Genomic DNA, 16,656 nt, shown 5'->3' on the forward strand with positions numbered 1-16,656 from the left:
AGTTACCTCTGTCTAGGTATGTAACCTTATGTATATATATATACGGGAGGTAATCAATTATGTACTGCATTACAATACCTTATTCACTACCCCGTACCTAGGAGTGTCACGTGTAAATTGAGGGATATCTCCGTACTGTACCTGGCCGTTGTGGATCTTGCAATCCCCGGCATAGTCAAAACACGTAGGCGGTCTGTATTGACTCCGCAGAAGTCCAAGGGCAGAAAAAAAAAAAAAAAAGTAAAAACCTTCTCCTCTCGATTAATACCCAGTACTGTTAGATATCATTATTCTCTTCAAGACACTCTATCTTTCATTGCTCCTCACTTGGAGAACAGTGTACTGTTATTAATCAATAGGACCCTCCCCCTATCACTCTTCCAAATAGCACAAATGGGCCTGGCGGCAGCTCGCAAGTATGTGTGGAATTACTTTTAGCCTTCCCTCGAACCCTGGCGGCTCAGCTGACGATTTGTTCTATCCTCCAGAAAAACAAAGATTTCCCACGATCCGAACAATACAAATTGGGCTCGATCGACAAGTGGATTCGGGCACAAGATCCTTAGCTCGCAAGGATGGACTCCGGGCAGTTTCCTCGGTGCGCACAATGCTGCACATGCTGATATGTTCACTGCTGCAAGTGCATCCCATATCCGAGTTGCATTGAAGGACGACACGCTGGGACTTGGAGCACGGCCAAAACGTGATCTAGACGAGCCCACTGGCCTGGACGCCTTTAGAGGGTTGCTGGGCCGACTGAATGGAAAATCAGACTCGGACATCGCGGCTGATCAGCGCAAGATTGATGATGTTAAACTGGCCCGGTATGTTTCTACAAGGTGGCAAACCATCCAATTTATCAGCGGTGGCTTGTTGGCGCAGGAAAAGGAAGATGCACAGGAAAAGGAAGATTCTTTGCCTGCGCGTGAGTCTCGAGGTCGCGAAGAAAACCCCGAGAATGACAATGCAGACATGGCTGCACGAGCATCGCTAGACACCAAGGATATCGATATTACCGAGAAGACGAGCAAGAAGGGGGACAAGGAGAGAAAGAAAGAAAAGAAAGAAAAGAAAGTGAAGAAAGAGAAGAAGGAGAAGAAGGAAAAGAAACGAAAGCGAAAGGAGCAGGATCAGCAGGATACTGATTCTGTAAGTCACGACGAGGACGCAACGGAATTGGATTCTCAGACCGCTACAACCGACGGGAGAGAAACGCCACTGCGCGCAGCTTTGCCATCAAGAGAGCGCCGTCCCTTGGGAAAACATATGCTCAGAGGTCGGTATATTGCGCAAAAGAAGAAAGCGCTGTTGGATGATAAATCTCTAAATGAGGTGAATAAATACTATCCTTGCCTGACCTCGGGTCCTCATGAGCCTGATGCTAACGTTGCCCAGATATTTATGATAAAATCGTAACAATTTATACATAGAGCACTACGCTGAACCATTATAACCAGTACCATTAGTTGCAAGATATTGATACCTCGCGGTCCCACTCCTCAGGACAGTTTTCCATAGATACAGTACATACACAGTATGTATAGTACAAACATGTATGTATCTATGTACATATAGTACCGTACTGCGCCAAACCCGTCAGGAATAATAATAGATAAGATAAGCTGTCTCATTATCTAATCATTCGTTCATGGGAAACCATCTTAAACCATGGAACAAATGACTCCATCTTCAGCCCTCTCATACTATTCTAATTTCCACCCTCACCTTTCCAAGCACTCAGTATTCTCTAGTGCTCGCAGGCTAGTCATCAATTAACGGGAAGTATTTGCCTTAAGAGAACTAGCAACAACTATTGCTAGGCATGGCTGGCTTTGCATAAAAGCACAAATGATCTGAGTCGCACTTTTCTCGGAAAGGGGAAAGTCAATAAAGGAGAAGTCTCTCAAAATGCCATCTGTTGACTCTCAATCGTCGACTTCGGTTGAGAACACCAAACTTGACCCTCCCCGTGTGTTTTCCAACGGAAAAAAAGCGTGAGTGTTTCTTTTTCTTCCCAGTTGCGTGCATTATTTGAATAGGGGAGATAGGGAAGGTTAAGTTTGCTGAACGAGCCCTCTGACTTTTGAATACCAGCATTCATTGGGCCCCGTTAAATATCGGCCTTGAACGACGTCTACAGACCTTTGTGGTCCTCTGTCACACCCTGACAATTGCCATATTCCTCACATGCTTTTTCTTCACCTGCGCAATACCGTTGTCCTGGCCACTGCTTTTACCATACCTGGTTTACATTTCGTTGTTCTCCACGGCGGCTACGTCTGGATCCTTGAGTGGTCGAAGCAATTTCTTGCGTTCGCTTAGAGTATGGTCACTTTACGCCTCTTATTTTCCTGCTCGTCTGCATCGCTCAGAAAATCTCATTCCCACCCGAAAATATATATTCGGATACCATCCCCATGGAATCATCTCACATGGCGCCTTTGCGGCATTCGCGACAGAGGCGCTGGGCTTCTCTAGGCTTTTCCCGGGGATCACTAATACTCTACTTACTCTCGACTCCAACTTCCGGATCCCATTTTATAGAGAATATGCTCTGGCCATGGGTCTTGCCAGTGTCTCACGCGAGTCTTGCGAGAATATATTGACAAGAGGTGGCGCGGATGGCGAAGGAATGGGCCGTGCTATTACGATTGTAATTGGCGGCGCCCGCGAATCCCTTGATGCTTTGCCATCGTCATTACGCCTTGTTCTCAAGCGGCGCAAGGGCTTCATAAAACTAGCCATTCGCACCGGTGCCGATTTGGTGCCAGTTTTGGCGTTTGGTGAAAATGACCTCTATGAGCAAGTCCGCTCGGACCAGCATCCTCTTATACACAAGCTCCAGATGCTGATTAAGCACACGATGGGGTTCACCATCCCACTTTTCCATGCCCGTGGGGTTTTTAATTATGACGTGGGCCTGATGCCGTACCGCCGTTCACTTAACATCGTTGTGGGCCGCCCCATTCAGGTCATACAAGAACGCGATAGAAGCAGAATCGATGATGACTATATCAATTCTCTTCACGAACAGTACGTGTCAGAATTGAAAAGGCTCTGGGAGCAGTGGAAGGATGTATATGCCAAAAATCGAAATTCAGAGCTTGAGATTGTTGAGTGATGTGCTAAATCTTGAAGCTCTGTGCATGGACTTTGATAACTATTGGGTTTCTCGATTTCGGAACACAATTCACGTGTGGCATACAGGATTGGCAAGTAACCAATTTGTCTCTCGGGATTCTGCTGTAGCCTTTATGTACACCGATTCGCATTCGCAGCCTGCAATAATATATAGCTATGATAAATTCATATTTGCATGTATATAGGTATATGAGACAGTTTGGCCACGAACCCTGGTTTTGACCCCATGCCTCGAAGGCCGTAGTGCAACGATTTTGGAACTAAAAAAGACGGATTCGTTGGTTAACAAAGACTGGCCCATGTTCGATGTCCTAATACTCATCAAATACCCTTGCCTAGTTTGGAGCGAACCTATACCATACCTAGTGGTACTGATTGTCAAAAAATTTCAAAATCATACTATATTTTAATTATCCAGCACCGGCTGCTCCCAAATTAAACAACTAGTGAATCAATCGTCATGAGCGCAAGAATGTCTGATAAGGTACAAGTGAAAGAGAAGCTATAGCCTGGGTATCTGTAAAGAAAAGCAAAGTGAGACAAAAAACAAGAGAAAAGAAAAGAAAAGAAGATCAATAAAAAATTGACAAAGCAGGATAAAATAAACGGAAACATGTAAACTATAAGTGCAGAAAGCAAGCGAAGTATCCACAAAAGAGGGGGTTGATCTTATGTGGTAAAAAGAAGGCGGAAGCAACATGCTCAGCGCAACGACACAATAACATGATTAGTTGAGATGATCAAGAGATCCTTTTCAGCCCGAAGTTGAATATCCGAGGCCGTTTTCTGGAATAGTAGGCCCCGAGTTCAGGCCCGGTACACCGGCTACAGAGCCAGACGCACGGCGACTGTCGGTAGCTACTTGCACACTCCCATGAGACCCCTTGACGAGGTGGCCATTCTCGATTCGATCTTGAATCATTTCGTCGAGAATTCGGGAGACTTCATCCATGCCCTTTCGCCGACAGCCAGTATCATCACCCTTCAGTGGCGGCATGAGGCTAGGACTGCTGGGAATGTCAATGTGGTCGATTTTATCCTTGTCATCCAAGGGGTACCCATCGGCCGTAAGGTGGGCAAGATCGCGATGGCGTGCAGCGGACCGGAGCGCAGCTAACATCCTGTCCTTATCGTCCAACTGTTGACGGAGCTCGTTGATTTCCATGTCCTTCTCACGGAGCAAGGTAATCGTATCTGGGCTCTCGAATGAAGAGCTTCCGGGTTTGGTACCAACCGACATACGAGAATGACTTGAGCGTCGAGCCTGTAGAAGACGCCTCTCTAAAGTGGAGATATATCGGTTTTTGTCGCCTAGGTCGGCCTGGAGAGCGGCAATTTGCCGTTGAGAACTCGCCCTGCCGTCTGCATATTCACCAAGGCTATCATCCTCATCGTCATTACCAGCAGCTCCGCCGGACAAGGGAAGGTTCGGCGAACCCTCGTTACTGTTCACAGAAAGAAACGAGATGGGTCGAGTAGAAGAATGCCCGAATGCCGCCAGTGTGGACTGGCTAGCTGAGGAACGTAAGGATCGGGAGCCGGATTCTGTAATGGACATTCTAGAGAGACGACCAAGGGCAGATAGAGACCCCGAAATGTTCACGCCGGTTGATTTTGAACAGAGAATGAGCCGATTGAGATGCTCTATTCGTTCTTTCAGGGCTGTCCGAGCCAATTGCATCTCGAGCATTTGTTCTTCGTGGCGTGTTTGTGCTTCCTTTTCCAGCTGCTGCTCCTCCAGCTTCAGCTCTTTCTCGGCCTGGGCTTTAGTCTGACTTTCCAGTTGGCCACGAAGGGCTTGGATCTCCACACGATAACGCTCCAGGAGAACCCGACTGCCTGCATCGCCACCACCACTACCAAAAGCCTCCTCCGCTTTCCTAGCGTGACTGACAATGCTGTTCTTTGCTCGTGCGGCGAACTTGAGAGTATTGAGGGTTTCAGCCACCTGCATATTGGCTGCACCCCCGAGTTGAATCGTACAGAGTATGCTCACGAGAGAATTGCCTGATAATGCAGGCTGAAGCAACCTCGTGAGTTTGCTATCTCGATACGGCAGATGCCGACCCTCACGATCAGCGGTACTGGCGGGTTTATCCTTATCATCGGAAAGGCGCGATATAATGGTGCCTAGAGTGAGTAGACTTTTATTGATGTGGGCACCTTCCGTGCGCCGTTCTTTGTCCTCGGCAGCGCGTTCAGATCCAGCCAAGTCGATCAAACTTAGTGTTGATACTCGAACACCGCCTGGGGCCATACCAGATCGCCGGTCTTGAGAGGTATTAGCGGGAGCCCGTTCTCTGCTTTCCACAACTATTTGAACGACCGCATGGCTTCGTGAGCTGCGAGCGTTAAATTGAGTGCTGCCGGTACGTCTCGCATGGTCACCTCTTGCAATCACGCGAAGGAGCTGGGTGGGACTCTGAACAATTTCCTCTTTCAGAGGAGTAGCGTATACACCCCGTTTGCTATCCTCTCGCAATTTGATTTCCTCCTGCTGAGGGCCAGCAGCACCGTTTGGACCGGACGCGGAAAGTAAGTCGTGGATCTTCTCGTTGTAAATTTCCAGATAACTGACGCGAAGCAAAAATTCTCGATGTGGCGTTTCCCTGATAAACGAAAATATGTCTGTTATGGCTAGTGGTATCACTCCTGGCGAGGTGGCAATTCCTTGCATTGAGAAGGTCTTTCCCGTGCCAGTCATGCCGTAGGCAAAGACAGTACCATGATAGCCTTCCATTACCCTGCGTACAAGGCGTTTTGCCGCAGCGTCATAGACCTTGGCATTGTGTTCATGGCTGGTAAAGACGTTATCTGCCAGCAAAAAAGACAAGTTAGTATAAGCTCTTGAAACCAGACATGCATTCGCTCGGTGAATAGAAACCTTACCATAAAAATAGTCCCCCCCTTCTTTCCCCTGAAAAGATATGAGACTTCGTCGTGCATCCAGTGTCCAATCCCCGCTAGTCTTTGAGGGATCATTTCCGTTGACATCTGGACGTACACGAACGCTCACGATGACGTTACCCTTGGCCTCTTTTGGCTTTGAATCCGACCTGGATATGCCGGTCGCGTCATCACCATCTTCGAAAGTGGTTGCACTTGTAGAATATGACCCTTGGGCGGAGGAACTTCTGCTTTGCGAGGGAGAGGCCTCCGGGTCTCGAATTTCTGCACTCAGAATGGCTTTCCCATCTGCACCTCCGTTCAATAGCGAAGGAGTTTTCGAGCTTCGGTAGCTGCTTGTTGTCCCGACGCTTAACCGGGACCCCCTCTTCATTTTTACACTCCCGGACGAATGTAGACTTTGATTCCCTGATATTGACGATGCGGTTGATGGACGGCTCGCGGCCCTTGGTGGTTGTGGAAAAGCTGCAATGCTGATAGTTCGACGTAGTGACTTTTCAGGACTGCTGGGTGCGCGCATTCCAGAAACCGACCTGGGCGCGCTAGCATTCGAAGCTGAGTGGCTCAGAGGAGGCTTGTTGCCCAATGACAGTTTCGGGCTAGAGGGCGTGCGTGCTTTGGCAGATACTTGAAACTGCGTCCTTGATGCATCGGATGTAATCGGGAAGCTTCTTCGTGACTTCGGGGCGGAAATTGAAGAGGATCCAGTTGCAGGGGTTCCGGTTGTGTTCGGTGGTTGAGGTATTGTGGACATGATGACTATCTTTCCTCGGCGACCAGCGTTTCGAGCTTGGAAGGCGATTTGAAAACAAACAATATCAGTTCGGTGCTCTGTCGGCCGTAGGCAAACTCATGGGAGGTGTAAATGGTAGACTACTAAAGCCCTCTGGTTAAGAAAATGCGCTATTCTGAAGTCAGATAGAGCTCGCAAGCATCATGTCGGAAAACGAAAACAATTATGGTGTGGCAAAAGTAGAGAGGATGAATGAAGTCGGGCCCAAATTCAACAACCCGGCATTGGGCGCGAATAGGTATGACGGAATGAAATTTGGCCCTGGGGAAATCTCCATGGGCTTGAAGAGCGAAAACCCCCAAGTTGAAGAAGGAGAAGATGAATAAACCGGGGAGGGGGCTCCATCTGGGTGCTTACTAGATTTAGTTTTTTGCTTTTATGATTGCGCCGTCTATTCAAGAAAAGAAAACCAAAAGGCTCTGCAAGTGCTTGCAGAAGAGCGAACGTGCCCTTCACTCTTTGTCGCTCTTAGGTGGAACCTTTTTTTTGCCGTGCTTTCGAGACAATAATCGTCTATGCCTCTCAGCCGGTAGTCCAGGTTTAGATGAAGTAAGGAATAGCACGAAGTGCCCCTGAGGAAGAAGGATTGTGTCTAAGTTTCAAGGTACGTTGGGGGCAGAGCGTGGATGGCGAAATGAAGGCCAAACGTGAAAGACAGAATGTGGTCGCAAAGCACGAGTGTTACACTGAATGCTTCTTGACAAGCGCAGCCACGAGGTGTTGTCTCGTAGGAGGGCGATGAGAGATGAGAGAAGGGGGGAGGGGAGCAAGAGGCGGCGCAGAGGGCTCTTTAGTTCTAGTCGCGTCTTGAAGGAGCGGGACGGACAGGTGTAGTGGTAGTGACCCCCTGTTGTAGGGGAACCACTGATTGATGCCCTTGCGGAGAAGAGGATTGTGCACCCCGTCGGTAGTTAGTAAACAAATGGCATTGGCTACCCCTCAAGGGTCAAAGTGACCTGTTGAGCCGGAAATTAAACCAGACCGGCTTTGTAATAATTAAATGTGATGACTCGGGGAAATCAAGGTTGTTTGTTTATCTTTTTATCTATTTTGGCGTGGGACTTGGGAGGCCTTAATTGAATTACGGAGAGGGGGTAACTCCGGGGGGGCGGCACATAGGTACTACCTAGGTATCCGCTGTACGGTACGGTACTGTCTCTAGAGGGATTTCAGGGATCTTCCGGCATCTTTTGAAGGGAGCAGGGACATCCGGCATGAGTGCCTTGGCCCTTGGCCCTTTGGGTGCCTTGAGTGCCTTGACCACTCATTATCAGATCCAGCAATTATTGGCTTCCCCCCTATCCGCCGAGTACACCAGGCTAATACCTGCCGAACTACTAGTGGAGATACTAAACACTACCTAGTCTTGCAGCTGCCAGTCAGGGCAAAACTCTCTTTTTCTTTCTTTTACCCCCCCCCCTTTCGGAAGCGCATTAGAAAAGAGTTGTACACATAGTGGGAGAGCAAAGAAAATGACGGCCTACGGAGTACAGAAAGATCGGACGGAAACATGTGAAAGCTGCTGCTACTGCTCCATTTTGCTAAAATCCAACTGCCGGGCGGCATTTTTGAATGGGGTCTCGTCAACTTCACCAACCTTTCTGGTGAGGTCATTGCCCATTTTCTTCGGGCCGCCAGGTTTATTCGGAAGATTATCATTCTCCGTCGGCTTCGGCTCGGTAACCCACCAACTGTGCTGTAATATCTGACATGCTGTGCTTCGCTTCCTGGGATCGAGTGTGCACATGGACATGAGTAGATCGGCGCCAACAGACCCGGCTGTCGGGAACTGCCGTAGGAAGAAATCCCGGCCTTGTACTGGTGTGATGGTTGTTGATTCCTGGGGGAAATAATTGGGCAGTCGGGTGACCCCTGGCCAGTTCTCCTCAGTTGGTGTGCCAAATGCATCACATATCTTGGAGATTTGATCCAGGTCCGAGCTTCCAGCAACGAAGGGAACTCGCAGGAGAAGCTCCGCAAACACCATTCCCGTGGACCAAATATCCACAGCACCCGAATACTGCCGTGCTCCGTAGAGTAGCTCCGGTGGCCGATACCAGCGAGTGATAACTTGGTGAGTCATGTTCAGGTAGGGGTCGGCAAACGATCTCGCAAGACCGAAATCCGCCAGTTTCACCTCTCCATCGGACGCGATAAGCAGGTTGTTGGGTTTGATGTCACGATGCAGCACAAAGTTCTCGTGGCAGAACCAGACTCCTCGCACAAGCATTCCCATCCAGGCTTTGATATCGGCTGCGCCGTACTGAACATTCACATCCTTGATGAGCATCTCCAGATCGCCACGAGGTAAATATTCCAGAACCAGATTTAGATTTTGATCCTTCGATGAGAATACGTCGTGGAGCGCGATAATGTTGGGATGTGACAATTCCTGCAGGTACTTGACTTCGCGAATCGCATCCATTGAGAGGCCATCCTTGTATTCAGTATTGACTTTGATCTTTTTTATTGCCACGAAGGATGACAAGTCAGTTCGAAGGTGACCAAGATATACTATGGCGTAAGTACCCTCGCCGAGTTTCTTATCTGCGGAATTACAACATTAGCTATAGACATAACAAGGAATCTTCCCTCCGGGGCATCGGTTAAGGAAGATGATGTTTGTACCTTTGATGTACCTATTTCTAATATCATCGTTCAGTTGCTCTGTGAGTTCCCGGCCGGTAGACTGGGCAAACTGGGGAGTCTCATTTTCCTGCCCACTAGGGGAGTCCTGGGCGGCGACACTCCTCAACCTTACTGCAGTATTGGATGATATGGTAACAGAAGGTGAGCGGGACACCAGCGGTGACACTGCCATTTTTTATGAGCAGGCTATAGAAGTTTTGTGGCTGTAGGCTGGACTGCCACGTTTTGTGCATGGAGGTGCGGTAGAGTAGGCACTCGATAATCTGATCAGTATAGCATTATTCTGCGAGCGAAGAGAAGCCAGATGAAATCGAACGATCTCAGTCTGGTCTTCTGTTCTTTCCTTCTTTGAACTCCTTTTTTCTTTATAGTTGGAGTAGATACAGAAATATTTCGTTCTTTCTTTCTATGTTCTTCCGCCCCAAGCAAGAGCTCTGCAGCTTGAGCACCCCGGAGACTCCCGGCGTTCGGACCTTTATTGTTCCTCTGGCACACCGAAATTTCTCCCGGCCGCCCCATGCATCAAACCGATTAGTGGCAGCACTTTGATACTTGTCAGCCGCTTTCAAACTACCTAGTCGAAGCATACAACCGCCCTTCGAATCGAATCGAACAATTGATTTTCAAAAATTTTCAGTCCTGCCCGCTACAGAAGACCCTGAACGGGTGTAACGAGGCTTTGCGACGACCTCGGACGTGACGTTTAACTATGACAATGCGCAGCGCGTCTCTTCTATCATCTCGAATAATCGGACCTTTCGCCGTCGGAAAGCAGTGTGTTCGATGTTTTCACAATAATACGCCATCTCCGTCTATACCTTCCCCTACCCCGTTCGTTCCCGATGTCCAAACCTTTCTTAAATTGATTGGCCGTGGCATGGCCAAGCACGAAAGCAAATTCCCTTCTTGGGACAAATTGTTTGCGCTCTCGTCGACGGAACTTCGTGACTTGGGCATTGAGCCAGCGCGCCAGAGGCGATACCTATTGCGCAAGAGAGAAAAATTTAGGCAGGGCATCTACGGCCCCGGTGGGGATTTGGACCACGTTGTGGATGGAGTTGCGCAGTTGAGGGTGGTTGAAGTCCCCTCGGATCCCAATTCCTCCGCCAAAGACGCTTTGTCCCCACAGCTTTCGGCTTCTTCGGCTACCTTGTCCCCCGGCATGAGGAAAACCATTGTCAATCTCCCCCCGGATGCTATCGAATACACCCACGACTCGTCGAAATCGCTCAAGAAGTTTGCGTACATGAAAATCCATCGCGGTTCTATGGTTCGTGGGCCGTTCTTACAGCCGATCAAGGGCGCAAATGGACAAGCATGCACTATCCGAGCTGAGGAGGGGATGTGGGAAGACAAATTGGGACAGAAGGTGGACGGTGGAGAAAGAAGACGTGCTGAAGTCAGAGCTAAGCAGAGAAGTGAGGAAAGGAGGAAAGGAAAGGCCTGAAGACTGTTTTCCTGGACTAGATATCTTGCAGATTGTATATTAATTATTGCCTTTGATGTACTGTACTTGAGTTTGATCTAAGCGCATACCATGATTAACCCACACCCTTCCTAGCACGCTAGTTTACAAATCATTTTGAAGCTATACCATTTGCTCAGGCAATGGTGAGATAGCGAGCAATTTGTGAACACCCTTAAACCGATCTGTTGTGGGAAGTTATGGCTCATTGTTGAGCTGATCTTTCGACAACCAACGAAGACAATCATCATTGACAACGCCTTATCTTCAAACCCCTGCAACGTAAAGAATAACATTCTGGGATTCTTCCAAAGGACGGCATTGGTCTTTAAATGATATTGAATGAAGACAATTCACATTACTATTAATGTATTAGCGATGATGGGATAGATAGGGTACAAGACCAAGAATTTATGTACACATGCACAACCGCATTATATGTATTGATAATTCTTCTCCTTTTCTTCAATTACTGGCGCGTTTCTTGCCATCTCCCATAGCCCCAGCATTATCATCTTTCCGTGCACTCTATAAGATGTTAGAAACATTGATGTATCGATGCAAATGTTCAAACAGAAAACTAGACGTAGAAGGGCGAAATGAACGGAGAGCCTGAATTATGATTTGACAGATTCACGTTTCTCAAACTGCACGAAAGATTTGCCAAGAGGTTTCGAAAATAGGGACTGCGCTGGGTTAGTTATTGCAGTTCATGAGGTGGAGTTCTTAAATATGTCTAAGTCTTACCGAATAGTCCGTATCCGGAATTCTCTCAACTCCCGGCAGGTTGCGAAACTTGAAAAGTCGTACCAAAGCTGCGGTTATTGCTCCCAGCTGAATATAGGCGAATTGTTCACCGATGCATCTATGTCTACCGGCGCCAAATGGGAGATAAGGACTATTGGTGCCTTTGTTGACCAAACCATACCCATAATCAATCTTCTCCTCGTCGTCAGTGTTGGAAACGACGACTTCATCCCAACGATGAGGATTCCATTCCAAAGGATTGGAGAAGTGTTCCTCTGATCGTGCCGTGACGCCAGGAGAAGAAAGGACATTGTGCGTAGTTGGAATAACATAGGGCGTGCCTTCAACCGGCATCGGGTTCTTCACAGCTCGGATGATAGAGTGAATCGGGGCATGAATGCGCAAGGTCTCCTTGATAACCTTGGTGTGTAGATCCAATTTCTGCAGGCCTTCATATGTGAGTGCGGGTAGATCGGACCCAAGTACACGAAGCTGTTCTTGGTAGAGCTTTTCCATTATATCAGGGCACGAAGCGAGACGCAAAACGATCCATGCAGCGGTGGATGAAGAGGAGTGTTGGCCAGCCATAAGCAGAGCAATCATCATATGCGCAATTTCTTCGTCAGGAACTGGTGTGCCATTCTTGTACACACAAGACATGAGGTTCCAAACCATATCTAGGGAGTCTTTCTGATTTCCAGTCTCCCGGCGCTCCCTGATAATTTCCATGTAGGTTTCGGTCATTTTTTGTTGAGCCGCGTCGCGCTTCCGGTTATGGGGAAGGGGAGCCCAGGGTAACATGAAATTGATGGGGGCAAACCCCATGTCGAGATTGTGATACAGCTCGGCGAACGTGGAATCGAACCGGTTTCGAACTTCCTGTCCTTGTAAAGAACGCGAGGCAGTATAGATAGTGATTTCGGCAATTGTTTTCGAAACATCAAAGACACCGCTAGAGCCCTGAAAAGCAGGGGAGTTTTGCATGAAGTCTTCCACCTCATCGGTAATCAGACGGACATATGAGCGAAGTGCGTCGGATGTAAGGCCAAATTTGACAAACTATGCTCATCAAGAAATGTTACTTTTATTTCATAGAATAGGGGTCAACGGGGAGGTAACGGGGAGGTAACGACTTACTTTTTTCTGTTCCATGAGTTTGGCATTGGGGCAATCATACACCACATGGCGACCGAACACAGGTGTCGTAAGAGGCGAGTAAACCTCCTCAGCGCAGACGTCTTTGAGTTTGCCGTTCAGAATGAAATCGTTTCCCTTGGTACCTAGATACACTGTCGTCTTCTTGCCAAGAAGAATGAAAGTGAAGATATCGCCGTACTGCAAAGTAAACCACGTGAGCGAGGGAGACAACTGGAGGTTTCTCGAGACCCAGGGCTTCTTCATACCTTAGCGCGGCATTCAAAAAAGAATTTGTATGGTTCCATGCCATAGCTTATCGTGCTACCTATGAAAGGAAACCAGTGAAAAACAACGGGAGGCTCTCGTGAGTTCCTGAACAGGACTTGTCGCAAGACATTGAGAACAACAGATGCAGCGAGCAAGATTATCAATCCTGCGCCACTGAGGGTTCCAGTGGACAGACTTGAGCAACGCTCATGAAGGCTGTCTAGAATAACGGCCAGGAAGCCCATGGTTGAATAGAGGAGGGGGGGATTTAACTAGAAGAGAACATGAAATATTGGAGGAGTGTCTCCTTGTGAGGCACTCTCCTCAAGTTTTGAAGAGTTCCAAAAATCAACGAAGTAGAAAAGGAACTCTGTTGGTATAAAATTTCCCAGGGTGATAAGGAGACGACGCGGTGAATACGAAGTTTACGAACTGTTAGGTGGGAAAAAAGTCCGACCCGCCCGTGCGTGGACCTGGTTCCATGGGCCTGGAAGTAAGCGCTAATAATTAGCACTAACAGTAGTCTATCGCCGAGTGCTCTACGGAGTACGCAGTACAATGTATGTACTTCGTTTAGTCTGTACTATAGACAAATTCGAAAGTATTCTTCCGACAGTCTGCAAAACCAAGGGGGAAAGTAATATCATATTACCTATGGTTATCAACAGCCCAAATGCATAACTGGTGGAACGAGCACTTGGTTTACCAGGTGCCTTCAAAGGTCACCAATGAGACCAGACAAACAAATTTGGGGGTTGAATATTGGATATTAGATAAGGGGAGGGCGCCGGGGCGACCAAAAGAAATGAATGAAAAAAGGAAGAAGAAGCAAACTGCTGCCCTTTTCTGGTAATCATACAAACGTATCCGGGAAGAATGGACCAAGAGAGCCTTCTAGTGGTAGCGACTTGTCGGATCCTCCTCGAATAACGCTGGATCTCCGCGCTCTCCGAGATTTGCGAAATCCTTGGGAGCACTGTTCTGATTGGGCGAGGCTTCCTGGTCATCAGAAGCCTTCGCAGGGCGATTATGAACGCGTTTTTCGACGTTGTTTTTGTGAAAGACCTTCACGGGTGCACCGGGCCCTTCTTTGCGCTCGCTAAAATCAACATCATTGATGCTGCTGAGCAAAGTTCGCTCACGCGCCATCTTCCTTTTCGAGAAGTCTAGCTTTCCCAGAGCTCCTGTCAGCCCATCTGTACTATCGGAAACACTCGGGTAATTCCCCGTTAACCACGGGTGTTCGAGACATTCGTCTATAGTTATCCTTTTTTCCACATCAACTGTGAGCATCCTATCAATTAGGTCCAAGGCCGGATCGCCCACAGAGTCCCAGTACGGGGAAGGATAGTCAAATCGCCCCATTTTGATCTGTTGCGCCAAAGTGTATGGGTTTTCGCGAGTATGAAGCTCATCGGAGAACGGAGGAAAACCGCAAAGGCATATGTAAAGAACGACGCCAAGGGACCAGATATCTACGGCTTTGGTGTATTTGCGACGACGCGTCTCTTGGAGAATCTCAGGCGCCACATCTATACAGTTAGTATGCAACGGTGAGGACAAGATTTATGGGCGACTTACAACTCGGAGTTCCGCACCTATGAACTCAGGATAACTTGTTAGTATGCTGCAGGGAACCTAGTCAGGAACCGGTGGGATTTGTTACGTACAAAGTTGTCGTGAATGAATCTTCTCCAATTATTTTAGCAAGCCCAAAGTCGCCAAGTTTAACGGTTAACTTCTTGTCGACAACCAGAATATTCTCAGGCTTAATGTCTCGATGAACGATCCCACGGTCATGCTATGTAGTCTGTTCTTAGCTTTATTGTGCCCAAGTAAAGAACGAAAAGAATGCTGCTTACCAAGTATTTCAGCCCCTCAAACAGCTGGAGAAATATGTGTCGCGTCTCCTTTTCCGAGAATTTTTGTTTGCTGACTATGAGATTGAACAATTCACCTTCTGGTGCAAGCTCCAGAACAAGGTACACGCCATCACTTTCGTCAAAGGTATCCTTAAGACAAAGTAGATTAGGGTGATTGACGCCCATTAAAAGACCTATTTCATGGTGCAAAGGGTCCGCCTGCGACTTCTGAGAGTCACCAGGGCGTTTTTCGAATAGCTTCACGGCATATCTAGTTCCGGTCGCCCGCTCTACGCAGAGATAGACGGTCGCAAAATGCCCTTTACCAAGCTGTTGGAGGATTCTGTACTGCTGGCGGAAACCGTGGGTATCCCGTGTCCGAGGGTACCGAAACACAAAACGCGCTTCGTCTAAGATTGTGACCTCGTCACCATCTTCGAGTTCACGATGTTTATTGCGCCCGACGATTGCGTCGTTGACGAATGTTCCATTGCTAGACAAGTCTTCTATGATAGCGACGAAATCGCCTTTCTTGTTTTCGGAAAAAAGCAGAAAATGTCGGTTGGATATGGTGGGTATGTTGATGACCAGGTCTGAATCTTGTCAGCTACTTCATGGACTCACGTATACAGGCTCCTCTACCTACCGCACTCGGGATGCCGGCCCACCAAGTAACCTCCCGGGGAACGAGTTTGTTTCGTGGATTTCTTGCTTTGAGCTTGAGGCCCCTCGGGTTTGTTTCCGGGCGTTACATTTCTGCGTTCGCAGCCGTCCCGTTTTCTCATAACGAGCGCGTCTCGAAACTTGTCATCGAGAGGTATAAGATAGCCCCAGACTCGTTCGGCAGCTTCATCCTCAACCTCATCTGCAAATGCCCTGGGAGGGTAAATGAATTGGGAGAGAGCTTGGGTATCACCGGGTGGGGAGGAGCATGATTGAGGCTGTTCTGAACGTGACGGGGTTTGTGGATGCACCTGGTTGGAGATATTCGGGGGAGTTGCTGTTACTTCCTTTCTGATGTCGGTTGCAGTTGAATTCTGTTCAGTCAACGGGGTAGGCAGATAGGACTGATTGACCGGAGTTTTGGGGGATTGACTCTGAGATAATCTCTGTGACCGTCGCAGCTTTTTCAACTCTTGCGAATCTTCCTCGGTGCTGATCTTATCCAATCCATTGTTAGTAACTTGAAAGATTCTGAACTGCTATCACATACTCTGTTCCGTTTGAGAGAACTCTTTTCATTTCGAGGTGCCATTGCTTCTCATTAATGATTTATCATGTCTTGTCATAATTTGAAAAGCAGCCAGTCAACTTAACCAGACAGGAGTTGGCGAACAAAGTCTAGGTGTGCAGAGAGAGTTGAAAACACCACTGAGTGGCCATCCGAGTAGGTTAATTCATCCTTGGGAGGCTGTACTGGATGATTTATGGATTCTGAGGTTTGAAACTTGGAGGAAAAGAATAAAGATTGCGGAGATACTTACCTGCACGTTAGTAAGGACGGATTGCACCTCCTAGATACATACCTTACCTAGGAAGGTAAGTACCTACAGATAGGCTGCACATACTGTACTGCCAGACGGACAGATATCTTACAGTACGGTACCTTAGGTATGTATGTATGTACATACATGTACCCAATCAGAAAACCTACCTACTTCCATTACCTGGTAGGTACAGTACATAGA

The 16,656-nt window shown here is 48.0% G+C and overlaps 7 protein-coding genes across 7 annotated transcripts; 3 read left to right on the forward strand and 4 right to left on the reverse strand.

Moving 5' to 3' along the window:
- Positions 1-393: 393 nt before the first annotated feature.
- pxr1 (telomerase inhibitor/ribosome biogenesis protein PXR1) lies at positions 394-1,416 on the forward strand (the record flags this gene model as incomplete). The annotated part of the gene is made up of 2 exons (XM_053098891.1): positions 394-416; positions 489-1,416. The coding sequence occupies 2 exons, from the start codon at positions 394-396 to the stop codon at positions 1,414-1,416; spliced, it is 951 nt and encodes a 316-aa protein (XP_052957190.1).
- Positions 1,417-1,908: 492 nt separating this feature from the next.
- Positions 1,909-3,121, forward strand: KD926_005710 (diacylglycerol acyltransferase type 2A; the record flags this gene model as incomplete). Its single annotated transcript, XM_053098892.1, has 2 exons — positions 1,909-1,994; positions 2,095-3,121. 2 exons carry the CDS (start codon positions 1,909-1,911, stop codon positions 3,119-3,121), a joined length of 1,113 nt encoding a protein of 370 aa, XP_052957191.1.
- Positions 3,122-3,895: 774 nt separating this feature from the next.
- Positions 3,896-6,802, reverse strand: KD926_005711 (putative kinesin family protein (KipA); the record flags this gene model as incomplete). Its single annotated transcript, XM_053098893.1, has 2 exons — positions 3,896-5,955; positions 6,031-6,802. The coding sequence occupies 2 exons, from the start codon at positions 6,800-6,802 to the stop codon at positions 3,896-3,898; spliced, it is 2,832 nt and encodes a 943-aa protein (XP_052957192.1).
- A 1,564-nt stretch (positions 6,803-8,366) lies between these two features.
- kin28 (TFIIH complex serine/threonine-protein kinase subunit KIN28) lies at positions 8,367-9,662 on the reverse strand (the record flags this gene model as incomplete). The annotated part of the gene is made up of 2 exons (XM_053098895.1): positions 8,367-9,388; positions 9,470-9,662. 2 exons carry the CDS (start codon positions 9,660-9,662, stop codon positions 8,367-8,369), a joined length of 1,215 nt encoding a protein of 404 aa, XP_052957193.1.
- Positions 9,663-10,205: 543 nt separating this feature from the next.
- KD926_005713 (mitochondrial 37S ribosomal protein mS41) lies at positions 10,206-10,937 on the forward strand (the record flags this gene model as incomplete). The annotated part of the gene is made up of 1 exon (XM_053098896.1): positions 10,206-10,937. One exon carries the CDS (start codon positions 10,206-10,208, stop codon positions 10,935-10,937), a length of 732 nt encoding a protein of 243 aa, XP_052957194.1.
- A 483-nt stretch (positions 10,938-11,420) lies between these two features.
- Positions 11,421-13,351, reverse strand: KD926_005714 (cytochrome P450; the record flags this gene model as incomplete). The annotated part of the gene is made up of 4 exons (XM_053098897.1): positions 11,421-11,483; positions 11,703-12,761; positions 12,840-13,037; positions 13,106-13,351. The coding sequence occupies 4 exons, from the start codon at positions 13,349-13,351 to the stop codon at positions 11,421-11,423; spliced, it is 1,566 nt and encodes a 521-aa protein (XP_052957195.1).
- Positions 13,352-14,000: 649 nt separating this feature from the next.
- Positions 14,001-16,223, reverse strand: KD926_005715 (CAMK family serine/threonine-protein kinase; the record flags this gene model as incomplete). Its single annotated transcript, XM_053098898.1, has 6 exons — positions 14,001-14,638; positions 14,688-14,704; positions 14,777-14,907; positions 14,969-15,561; positions 15,615-16,128; positions 16,182-16,223. The coding sequence occupies 6 exons, from the start codon at positions 16,221-16,223 to the stop codon at positions 14,001-14,003; spliced, it is 1,935 nt and encodes a 644-aa protein (XP_052957196.1).
- Positions 16,224-16,656: the final 433 nt, after the last annotated feature.

This window comes from Aspergillus affinis (genome assembly GCF_023601865.1).
Source record: "Aspergillus affinis strain CMG 70 chromosome Unknown NODE_29_length_302309_cov_84_903329, whole genome shotgun sequence".
Classification (NCBI taxonomy): Eukaryota; Fungi; Ascomycota; class Eurotiomycetes; order Eurotiales; family Aspergillaceae; genus Aspergillus; species Aspergillus affinis.